Source organism: Crassostrea angulata, chromosome 1, assembly GCF_025612915.1.
Source record: "Crassostrea angulata isolate pt1a10 chromosome 1, ASM2561291v2, whole genome shotgun sequence".
NCBI lineage: Eukaryota > Metazoa > Mollusca > Bivalvia > Ostreida > Ostreidae > Magallana > Magallana angulata.
Genome location: NC_069111.1, coordinates 10,398,703 through 10,411,678, shown reverse-complemented (window position 1 = coordinate 10,411,678; position 12,976 = coordinate 10,398,703). Strand labels below are relative to the sequence as shown.

Sequence of the window (12,976 nt, the reverse complement as noted above, 5' to 3'; positions counted from 1 at the left end):
GGGACCATAATTTGATTAAACTTGAATCAACACTTTCTAGGGATGCTTCCACACAAATCTCAGCTTTTCTGGCCGAATGGTTTTTGAAAAGTTAATTTTAAAAGTTTAACTCTATATACTCCTATGTAAAAATTTAGACCCCCCCCCCATTGTGGCGCCATCTTACCCCCGAGGACCATGATTTTAAGAAACTTGAATCTACACTAACTGAGGATGCTTCCACACAAGTTTCAGCTTTTCTGGCCTAATGGTTTTTGATATTTGAGAAGAAGATTTTAAAAGATTAACTCTATATACTCCTATGTAAAAAATTCGACCCCCATTGTGGCGCCATCTTACCCCCGGGGACAATGATTTGAACAAACTTGAATCTACGCTATCTGAGGATGCTTCCACTTAAATTTCAGCTATTCTGACAAAATTGTTTTTTAGAAGAAGATTTTTTAAGATTAACTCTATATACTCCTACATGTATGTAAAACTTCGACCCCCCATTGTGGCCCCACCTTACCCCCCCCCCCCCCCGGGGACCATGATATGAACAAACTTGAATCTACATTATCTGAGCATGCTTCCACACAAGTTTCAGCTTTTCTGGCCTAATGGTTTTTCAGAAGATATTTAAAGATAAATTCTATATACTCCTACATGTATGTAAATCTTCGACCCCATTGTGGGCCAACCTTACCCCCGGGGACCATGGTTTGAATAAACCTTAATCTACATTATCTGAGGATGCTTCCACATAAGTTTCAGCTTTTTCGGCCAAATGGGTTTTAAAAAGAAGATTTTAAAAAAAATATCACCAAAATCTCAATAAATCCTAATTATTTCCCCTTAAAATAGGACGTGTCCCTTAATTTTAACAAACTTGAATTCCGTTTACCCAATGATGCTTTGTGCCAAGTTTAGTAAAAATTGGTCAAGTGGTTCAGGAGAAGAAGTTGAAAATGTAAAAAGTTTACAGACAGACAGATGTACAGACAGACGGACGGACGGACTTACGCCGGACAAAAAGTGATAAAAAAAGCTCACTTGAGTTTTCAGCTCAAAAATGAGCTAAACTAAACATTTTGTATTTATTGGGCACAAAAACATGGCGCTAATTTTGGATTAATTCACTTTATTTATTAGCTAATTCTGTGCCATTGATTAAATTCTTCATGTAATTTACTACTGATATCGTCTCTTTACTTGCCTCTGGTAGTCTTTTAAACACATACAGCCCCATAAAGTGAACTGTGAAGTGGTGCAGTTTGTTTACATGTGTAAAAGGCGACCCTCGATCTTGACGTGAATATTTAATATACTTATGCTTATCCGGAGAAATTCGAGATAAATCTTCTGATAAAAGCATGAACACAATATTACTTTTGCGCAATGTAGTTTGAATAGTTCTGTTTTAGCCAGTAAAAAGTACTAACTTGTAAAAAAAAATAAAAAAAAAAAAAAAAAAAAAAAAAATAAAGATCACAAATTTGTGTTTTTTTTATATGATTTATGATTAACATTTATTCGGCCAGAAGAAATTGGGATTAACCGATTTGCAATTCTGCAACTTGTTGCCATCACTAATTTAAACTACACAAAATTAATGTGTTTTACTCACTGTTGTGTAGTTTCCTGGCGGTTCTGGTAAATTCCAGTTTGGATCTTTCTTTGAACTAAATTTTCCTGCATATTCTTTGAATAAAACCCAATGTTTTTTTTCTAAGGGTTTCATCATGACCTAAAATATGCGGCATACTTTTTTAACATCCATTAAACTACGAAACTAAATCAATTTAAATTTTAAATTATACTGTCTTTGTTAGAATTAAAGCATTAATAAATGGCTTACATGAAAAACTGGTTCGAATGCATCCTTCGCTATACTATCGTATGAATCATTTTTTCTCCATACCAAATCGGAAAACACATCTGTCTTCATTCTGTCGTATGTGTAAAGCTAGAAATAATAATGTTGAGTTAGAATAATATTTAAAAAAAACAATAATTAAGAAATCGAAGGTCTTTACAGTTCTATAAACCATGATTTCTTTAAAACTTAAATAATATTCCATTACCTAAGAAACATAATTAGAATAATTAGAATCAGCAAAAACCATTGCATACAAATGTGTGAGTCATCTTCATAGAAAATAAAGGAATTACAATTGTACAAATAGAGAGCTATTTGCTTGCATGTTTACATAAGCAAATGTTACGTACGAAAACAACGTTTAACTTACAAACACTTTTTTTTATATAGGTAAACAGATTGATAAAGGTGATGTTTGAATCAATTGTACAATTGTAACAGTTTTAACATAAAGAATAATTCACTGGACTAGTATGATTACTTAAAAAAAATAAAATACATTCAAATAAATCGAGTTTACTTGTGTGTCTTTCTTATTTGACAAACTAAATATGTATACATTTTTGAATTATGCAATATTTTCATTATGGTTAATGTTTATTGCCTTTATCATAGATATTATGTTTTTATATACTGTACATGTATAATATTGAATTATTTCAAAATTACATTTAACTAAAGTTCATCAAAATAAACTTATTTTCAGGAGAACTAACCTTTCATATTACATGCTTACCTTTTACAAAATATTTAAAATTAAACAAGACTAACTGTGATTAGTTTTTTTAATTTCAAAACTACAACATATATGTAATATTGTTGAATTGAATTTTGATGGCGAAATAAGAAGTAAAAATCTTACATCTCCATGGATACAGATAAAAGCGTATTCTCCATTGCTCATTCCAAGTCTATGGGCTACCAGCATATATCTCCGCATATCCAACCAAGGTAGAGCCATAACAACAACTGTAGGAAAAACACAAGGTGTTGAAAAATAATACTCAAAACTACTAACATTGACATTGAAATATTGCAAATGAACTTCCTTGAATATCAATGACAATAGATTTGCACGAACACGTAAGGTATTCGACGCCAGAATGGAAATCCTTGTCGTTCAAGGAATAAAGAAATAGGAACAACCATATGACAGAACAAGTGGAAATATTGTGGGAAAAAGAAGTATTGAGCAGCTGTTCAGCTCCTCTGTTGCAGATCCTTACAAAAAACTGATTTACTACACATGTTAAGTGTTGTCTTCGTGGATGTGACAAACACTGTAAACTTATGGGTGAGCAGTTTATTCTCAACTCCGACGATCAGGGAAAATTCATTCAGTTCGTGGGAAGACAAAGCAAAACCTACCAGGGAGGACTACGACAGGTGCAGCAGAGCAATGAGAACATCAAACATTGCTATACGTCAGGAAAAACTTTCATACCAATAACCTTTATTAAAAGTTTAAATATATATTGTACATTTGTATGCGTACGCGGATACACAGATTTTTACCGGGGAGGTGGGGGTCCGAGAGATATTCATTTCCATAAACCCCCTTCCCCACTAGATCACTAGGTCCGCGCAAAGTTTGTGTAAATTTTATGATTTCTCGATAATCTTTTCCCATTATCTAAGGTCATGGTAATATCCTAATATGATTTATAATGTTTAATTACAGGTGAAAGTAGCCTATATACTATTTTCGACCTAAAAGCATAGGGCAACACTGGAATCTTTTACCGACGACCTATGCCCGGTCCTGAGATAAAATATGATACCCAAGCACTTGGAATTAACAAATTTAAGTCTATGACGAAGAAAATGTATTCAGCTGGAGGCTTAAAGGACAACTTCAGAAATCACTCGGGGAAAAGAACATGCGCAACACAGATGTATTTATCTGGACGAACAAGAAATAATGTCGCGTACATACAAGAAAAATACAAGAAAAAGTGAGCTCTGTCCTAGGTCCACCAGCTATTGAAAAAGTTAAACCAGAGTCACCGCCTTCCACAACTACCGATACTAATGCTGAGAATGTGTCTCTTATGGCAGTGAGTGTTGATGTTGAAAAGCCGATATGTTTTGAACCCCAACAAAGTCAAAATGCTTTAAAAGAAATAACCGAAAATTTTTTAACATGTTTCAAAAATTGCCAAATTGATTTGTGTATTTGTTAAATTTCTGTCTTATCTTAGCACATAAAATTTAATGCTTGGTATTGTTATTTTCAATGCACATAATGGTGCTGGAACTTTGCTGAGCATACAGAAATTCTATTTTTTTTAATGTCACTGTGAAAGTTATTGTACAGTATTGTGGAAGTTTTTGTACAGTACTATGAAAGTTATTGTACGGTACTATGGAAATTACTGTACAGTATTGTGGAAGTTATTGTACATTATTGTGGAAGTTATTGTATGGTTTAGCCCGCTTACTAGAAGTAATTGTATGTTGGAAGTATGCCAAAGGTCCTCTGTCTGATTGAACGAATTGGCAACATCAAAGAAACAAGTACCGCACCATGACACAATTACAACTAAACATTTACCACTTGCAAAGAAATCAAAGTTACTTATCATAGAGCTAAAATTGGAAGAAAAAAACGTACTAAAACACTTAGAACTTACTTCGCGAGTACTTTTGAATTTGACGGAAGATTTCCTCTATTTGTTTATCGTCCATGTCGTTGGACACTTTGAAAGTGTTGACAATGTTGTACCAATCCATATCTTTGTTTCCGTAAGTTTTATATTCATATAAAGCTTCTGACACTGCCCTGTAGGGATCTCTAATGTCATGAACAACAGAAAACTGCGACCATTTAAAAAGAGACTGCAAATGGAACATCACATTGGCTAAAAAAAGAATGACCAAATAAAGAAACATTTTTTTTATGATTTAATGTTTAAATCTATTTTTCAAAAAGGTTAAAGGTGCATGAAAAGTTATCATGAAACACATTTCTTAAAAAAATTTTTAGAAACCCAAAACTTCAGCCCATGAAACGTTAACTGTAAAAGTGTTTATCAAAATAATTGAAGCGTAACACTCACGAAATCGATTCAAAGGTCCTAAAAACCGCACTAAAGTTGAGTACATTGTCTTGTCCTGAAAAGCTAAATCTTGAGACACCCATCCAAACACCGGAGTGTTCCAATGCGACGCCAGAAGAGCAACTCCTTTCATCCCTAAAATAGATATATCACAAAATGTCATGGTCATTTTTCCAAAATTTGCCTCATTTGAAAATTTGACAAGTAGTGGTATATATTTCAACTTTTTGTGCAGAGCCAATCTATATAATATATTAAATTTACGTTTGCAAATATTCTTCCTTATATATTTACATTTGCAAGGTTGCTTCCTTATATAAACCTAAAGGAAAGCGAAAACGTTTAATTCCGTAAACACTTTTTATGACGTCACACAATGATAACCGCACGCGCCTTTTGTTTGACGGTTGCAATATTGTAAACGTTAAAGCATTGTTATATTGATTATTCTGAACGATTTGCCATTCTCAAACGTAAATATAAGTAATAAACAGCACGATTTGCCATTCTCAAACGTAAATATAAGTAATAAACAGCAATGTTAAAAAGTCTGAACTTGGTGGGTAAGTGATCTAATATTCTGGATTTGATCACAGGATTTGATTAGGTGACCAACCAAGTTCATATCCAGGTAAACTTTTTTAATTGCTGTTATTTCTTAAATGAACGTACAGAATAGCAAAAACGTTCGGTTCTGTGTGAACATTTTAGTAACATCACAATGATAACACGCTTCTCGTTAGAATGTTGCATTATTGTACAGTCATTTCATGCATATCTTTTACAATTTTATGCTATGCTATGTTATGCGATTTTAATGATATGCTATGAGATTGGTATGCTATGCTATGAGATTTGTGTGCTATGCTATGAGAAATTGAAATGAAGAGTTTATTGATATGGTATGCTATGCTATGCTATGGTATGCTATGAGATTTGAACAAAAACGCCTCCATACACAGAAGAGTTCAACACATTTCGAAGTAAAATAATAAGAAGCCAATGTTTACCACAAATCTATCACGTGGACATTGATTTTTTCAAATAAAAACATTTAAAAGCGAGTTAAAATAATGTTGTATGCTATCCTATGGTATGCTATGGTATGATATGACGAATGCGATTCTATGAGATTGTATGCTATGGTATGAGATTCCAATGCTATGGTATGAAATTTCAATGCTATACTATGAGATTTCAAAGCTATTCTATGCTATGATGTATGTTGTAAAAGATGTGCTTGAACCGACTGTAAGCATTGATCACGGTTATGTTAACAATTCGGAACAAGTTGCCTTTCTCAAACGTAAATATAAGTAAAAAACAGCAATTTAAAAACGTTCGACGGATATGAACTTGGTTGCTGCGTGATCAAATCTTCTGAGAAGCCCTTCGTGCTTCACAGGGATTGATCACGTGACCAACAAAGTTCAGATCCCAATGAACTTTTTAACTTGTTGTTTATTCCTTAAAACACTTACGCTGAACAGAGCTGGAGATTTTAAATGACAACTATTTGCAATAAACGTATAAGAAACAAATAGCAATTCTCTTGAATAAATCTTGATTGGTCACGTAATTAAATCTTTTAAAATCTTAAAGGCTTATATCAAGATTTGATCACAAATCAACAAAGAGCTAGAGCCACGAAGCATCAAAAAATGCCCTATCATTAAAAATTACCATATGTTGGTAAAATATAGGGTAGGATCTTAGCTTTTCATAACTCTTTTTCTTTTTTCGATATCTATCATACTTTTTTATAAACGGAGTTTACAATATGGCATTGTTTTGATGAAAAATGTAGGACAGACGTCATTTTTGTTAAGTAACGTCATGAAATGATAAAACTACGTATGACTTGAATCTAATAAAATAAACAAAAAAACATAAATAAAATTATCATGTAGACATTATAATTAATTATGAAAATAAATTTATTGATGAAAATAGCATGAAAAGCTTATTTACAATATAGTTTAAAACATATTACAGGGACCAGTGCTGAAGGTTAATATAACGGCGGTACATTTATATATGTCAGTGTCTTAAAAGTTCTTTTTTCTGCAATTTGAAACTGCATGAAGTAATGCTGATGATGCGCAATGTATAACTGAGGATTAATCATTGAATTCTACCAATGTAATCACAAATTATTAAAAATAAATATATAGATATGTCAGAGATACGGTAATTGAATTTAATAGAGATATATGTAATCTCGAATTTTGATGCATTACTGTAACAGTCTGTGTACATTATTCTACATGATTATTTTACTTGTTTCAAGGCTTCGATATTTTCACCCAATCCTGGCGCTTTACAGCAGTTAGATGCCAGGGTTCAGTTCTTTGAAATGTTTAATTTTCCCAGTTTCCCGTGGGCTCACCGTGCGTTCATGTGCGCTCTCCGCTCCGCTCCGTTCCCGCTCATCGTGCACAAATCGCCCACCGTGCGTTCACAAAGATTTCGCCTTGCATGCGCTCACTGCGTTCGTTCAGTGTTCACTTATTATTTAGTCAGATAATATTATATTTAGGATTATAACAATACAAACATGTAGTTTATTGTTATTATTTCCTGATTACCAACGAAACACAATGTAACAATACCGCCCGGGGCACTCCGAATAAATCGTTCATCTTGCGTTCACATAGAGTACATATATCGTTCAACGTTCACTTTGCGCTCTGCGTTCGCTTCAGTTCACCGTTCATAAGCGCTATCCAAATTCGGCTCAGCGTGCACTCGCCGTTCGTTTTGAGCGCAATCACTGTGCGCTCATCTTTCACGAACTGTTCAAGTGAAAAATAAAACCTTTTAGCGACTGTGTTTATGTAATGGATGTACTAGTATGCCGAAAGCAGTTCTGTATGAAATAATATAAAACAGTTTCGAGGCCCGTTATAGGGCCGAGAACAGTGATATTTTTTCGTACAGAAGTGTTTGAGGCATATATAGCCATTGAATATCATTGTTGATTCCTGAGACAGCCTGATTTTTAAGAATAACAGTGTTGTAACCACTGATAATGGTTTGATATCAGGAAGCTCTCTAATATATCGGACTGTCACAAGTAAAATTTTTGACTGCTGGAACAAAGGAATGACATTACAGCAGTGTTTTAATTTTTATTAATTAAATGAAAAAAGAATATCGATTTCTTTAAAAATATTCTTATGAGTTAATTATTCCTTATAAATGCCATAATGTCTATTCATTTACATTTCATTTTTTCTAGTGATATTCATGTCCTTTGAGAATTGTTACAAGTGATAAGCTATCCGTAAATGTCTTGAGAATTAATATCATATTTCAGAGAGAGAGAATGAGAGAGAGAGAGAGAGAGAGAGAGAGAATGTGGGTTTACTATTTCGGAGCGAAGATAGGTTAAAATGAACATTTTTATTTAAAACATCAAGCAGTAGCACATAAATAATGTTGTAAAATTGTCTTGAAAAGTCGAGTTCATAGCAAGCCTGTAGAATTTGTGTTATCATATCTATAGATTTGTAGTGAACTCGGCCGTAAAATAGATTTTTTTCAGAGGGTAGGGAAGGGGGGGGGGGGAGGTGAATGGAAACAAATACTGTTTTAAATCTCTCTGTACTCATCGCTGTTTTTTTTTTTTAAAGAAAGGGCCCGGCAATCTGATTTTTTTCTATATTCCATACAAGAAAAACTTTGATTAGATTTAATACGCATAAAATAATCAAAGATGATTTCAATCGAGAATTTTATAGGCAAAAGTAAGTCACCGATGTACACACATTTAGGGTGATTTTTTATTTTATTGGACAAATTATCAACAAAGACATCGCAATTAGGATTAGACTTCTATATAGAGCACGTGCTGTTAATGTATTCTAAGCTGTGTATACCAAAAGCCGTCTTCATCGAAACGGACACAATCGATCTTTTAAGAAAGGAGTGTAACTGCAAGTAACGGTTCACCGGAAATACATTGACCACGCGACAAATCAACACTGATCAACAGGTGGCTGATAAAGATATGCATTTGCAAAAATTTTTTTATGCAAGGGACGAATGGCTTAATATTCAATTACAGCTGTACTTACGAATTAAATAATCAAGTTTTTTGACGGAATAAATTAAGTTTATCATATATGTACATGTTTTCATGTGATGTCGACTGTCTTTCTCCCGCGGTATTCAGGAACACGTACTTGTGTGAAAAAAACTCTTGCATCTTTCCTTTCGTTTAATGCATTTCACCGTTTGACAAAAAACCCACAACTAGCTACGTATACATGCTATCGCTTATTCTACATAAAGGTATAGGAATATTTATTTACTTACGTACGTACAATGTTAACTTTGCCAATTAATTTTTTTTCTGTATATAGCAATGTTCATGTATCTCATATTCTACTGCAACTGAATAATACCGTTGTACATAGAAATAATGCTTTTTAAAAATGCAGACTTTACTGGTCAATTCTATTGGCAAAATACTGAAAGAACTCAAGATTCCATGTACAGATTCAACTGACGTCGCAAACGTCAAACTATGACGTCATTGATGATGCACGATGTAAGCATGAATACACAGTATAAAATTACTAGATAAAACATGTTAAAGTTCAGATTATATGCATTTCTTCCTCAAATATTTAATAAAATGATGATTTTGTAAATAATCATAAATAATTCTTTATCATTATTAATTAAGTTCTGCTATATCAATAAAAAGGAAGCAAATAATTACCCTAAAATAGAGTGGTCAGTGTTATTTTCTGTTATTAAAATTTTCAAAACTTGTAAAATACACATTGGCCACACTTGAGTACCTCTACGAAATTTTGTAGGCGGAAGCATTTATGCAATATCTCTCAGTTTTAAAAGTTTCAAAGAGGTACTCAAGTGTGGCCACATTCAAATTTGGGAAATACTGCAGTAAAATCTACAATTTTCAGCTATTTTTAACGATCATAGTATGTTTGATGATGCGCATGTGCTAAACGGTGGGGCCGAAGTGAAAAAAATTCATATGCATAGAAGCAGAATATTGTGCCCTACATTATAAGTAATTACAATTTGTATTGTTTCAAACTTGAGTTTTGTGAAAATTTTAAGGCACATTTTGATGCCTCGTGGCTCTAGCTCTTTCATATTCCCGTGTACTTTTTAAGTTATTCAAATGGCTTCTAAAAACATCGTCGTTGTCTGTATTGCATCTGTAAAATATGCAAGCAAAGCCCTAATTCATCAACAATGTATGCAATCAAATTGATTTCAATTCATTTTTAAATTTCCACCTACTGAATATTTTCTCTCACTCTCTACGGAATCTTGATGGTCAACAAATTAACCATAAGATCTACCATAAAAACTTTCAGATATTTTTTCTAAAGAAAAATCCATACATTTTACATTTGAATTTGGGTATTTTCCTGTATTTCTATACAGAAATCTTTTTCTAAAGGAGATTAATAGTCTAAAAATTGCCACGAGCATCGAGCCCTCATGAAAAATCCGATTTTTTGATACTTGAAATTCCGAATCACATTGACGCGGTCTATTTGGTTTTATTTCTGCAGTGCTTGTAACGTTCGTACCTCCAACTACCCAGAGAACGTAATTTATTGCTGAAATCGATATAAATGAATTGTTAGCAACATTATCTGGCTTATACATACTCAAGAAAATAACAATCAAATGCATAACAACTACGAATAGGTTTGATAAAAGTACCATGGAAAAGAATAAAACTTTTATATCTTCAAAATTAAATTCTCGACATCTGCTGAAATTATGAATATCATTTATCTTAAAATATATGCACAGGCCAATCAAGAGCATATGATTCACCAGCTTACTTTTGGAAAGTGTAAAAAAATATATAAACGTCATTTTAAAAAAAAAAATACTGATTTAAATCAAAGGTTGAATTCTATGATTTTTTTTCATTACTTGAGGTTAAATTGAGTCAAGGAAAGTACTCATATTTCTCCTTAAATTTCTTGCTTTGAGACTTTTTGATAAACGTTTCTTCTTTTTCTTTTTTTTTTAATCCAAAAAAGTAAACAAAAGACAATGTTGTTTTCATTAAAGAAACTTCTACCGCTATCTTTCAGGATCCTATATAAATTCAATTTAAGATTTATCTTAGCTCAAACTCATGGAATAAATAATCTTTAATCAGGAATAAAACAATGGTCCTTCGTAGCAATAAAAACCCATCAATAATTCATCGGTACAGACTTTATATTTTGCTGATAAATAATACAGAATAGTCAACCTTACTATAACCATTTGTAGTTAAAAAAACCTGACTATAATGTAGATTTTTATGTTAGGTTTAGTGCTTATCAGATTGTAGTGGAACCAATAATCATGTTGTACACATTTACATTTATTATTTAAATCTCCATACAAGTGACTCTGCATTCCCTCGGGCTATTTGACTGTTCAGCCCTTGGGCATTAGCATGCAAGACCTATTGTTTTTGTGGCATGGTATGAATATGTAAATATATTTGTATGGTATACGTAAATGTGCATACTCTGTGGTATTTAAGTTGTGTTGCAAGAGTAAGTAAGATAATTCAATCAAAATACAAAAATGAATTTGATTTTAAAAAACCCAGTTGTGAAGCATTATGTAAATTGATTAGACAGACTATGACCAGTTTGTACGAAAAAATAAAAGAACAATTGTCACAATGATATAGTATAAACAAATATTTCACAACTTTTGATGGTTAACAACAGTATTTTGCAATCTAAAAATAAATTAGATTTACATTTTGAAGACGAGAAGGTATCATTGCATGCACTGTTTTCTGATTTATTAAAGGCATTTGAATAAAGTTTGTACCTACCGACTGAACATGGCGGACCGAGAAAGAGGTGCGGATCAAACTTGGATTTAGCGTCCACGGCAGCGGCTAATGCACTCTTTGCGTTGCAGTCTGTATCGTACCATCGGACTCTAATAGAGGAAAACAAAACTTCTTATAAACTTTTAATTTGATCAATAAACAGATGTGAACTGATTCAATTATATCATGCAATTTTTAAACATTCCTTCCTCCCAAAATGAAAAACATTTTAAAATGAAAATAGTAGTATATGCATTTTATTAAAACTTAACGATATGCTTTGTAAAAGATTTATTTATAAGTATAATGTAATTTTCATTTACGGTGTAAATGACATAAATTTAATATCATTTAAAATCTATTTTTATCTGGTTTCAAAGAAACGTATGTCTCATGTCTTGTTTAGATGATTGATAATCAAAATACACATATGCTTTATACAAGAGGTCAACAAAGTCTTCTATACAAGTAAACCGTAAACATATTTATGTTTACAAAAATTATTACATAACATGCCAAATTTTAAGAACAATAAACAATTTTTGGATGGTTATTTTCACGTTCTGCAGGATTTTCTTGCTCTCAATACCTTCATTAACAGTTTGTATTCACAGTTCTTGTAGGATAGAATCCAAAACTAAAGGCAAAGTACTAATATCATATACAGGTCAATGCATTGAAATTTGACTTCTTCCTTTCTCTTAGTTTATTGGGTATGTCATGATTTTAGCCGAAATGTTCAAATTGTTTCTTTATTTTAAAAATAGATTATCACTTAAATAAGGTATTTAAAAAGAATTAAAATCTTAATATCAGCAGTCAAATTTGAAAGAGGATTCAGAGCTAACTTTTTGTCATATAAATTGCTGAATAGAATATTTCCTATTTATAACAAATTGAGATCTGTGACAAAAACTCAAATCTTTTATAATAGACTCACGGATTGTAAATAAAGAGGTCTAATATAAATGATGATCTTCCCAATTTACAACTCAGGAAATGGCGCTACATGTGAACGTTTTATCGTGCTTGTTCTATAGAAGTAAGTAAGTAAATATATAGTTTATTACAGTGACATGTGTATATAATAATTACAAAATTTATTTTACAAATATAATGCAAATACACTTCTCTGTAGCGATATGATTCAATCCTTAGGGCAAGTACACCACATTTAAACATTGTCAATTTTGAACCGATAGGTTTTGAGTG

The 12,976-nt window shown here is 32.2% G+C and overlaps 1 protein-coding gene across 2 annotated transcripts in view; it reads right to left on the bottom strand.

Annotated features, from left to right (window-relative positions):
* Positions 1–12,976, bottom strand: part of LOC128190050 (atrial natriuretic peptide receptor 2-like) — a 31,269-nt gene that overhangs the window by 15,751 nt on the left and 2,542 nt on the right. The window contains exons 2-7 of one of the 2 annotated variants that reach the window (XM_052861949.1): positions 11,765–11,874; positions 4,921–5,055; positions 4,495–4,722; positions 2,724–2,830; positions 1,841–1,948; positions 1,610–1,729 (exon numbers count right to left, since the gene is read on the bottom strand). In XM_052861949.1, the coding sequence (XP_052717909.1) occupies positions 1,610–1,729; positions 1,841–1,948; positions 2,724–2,830; positions 4,495–4,722; positions 4,921–5,055; positions 11,765–11,874 (808 nt within the window). Of the gene's footprint in view, positions 1–1,609; positions 1,730–1,840; positions 1,949–2,723; positions 2,831–4,494; positions 4,723–4,920; positions 5,056–11,764; positions 11,875–12,976 lie in introns of those variants that run through there. The other variant, XM_052861955.1, reaches the window with a different exon arrangement.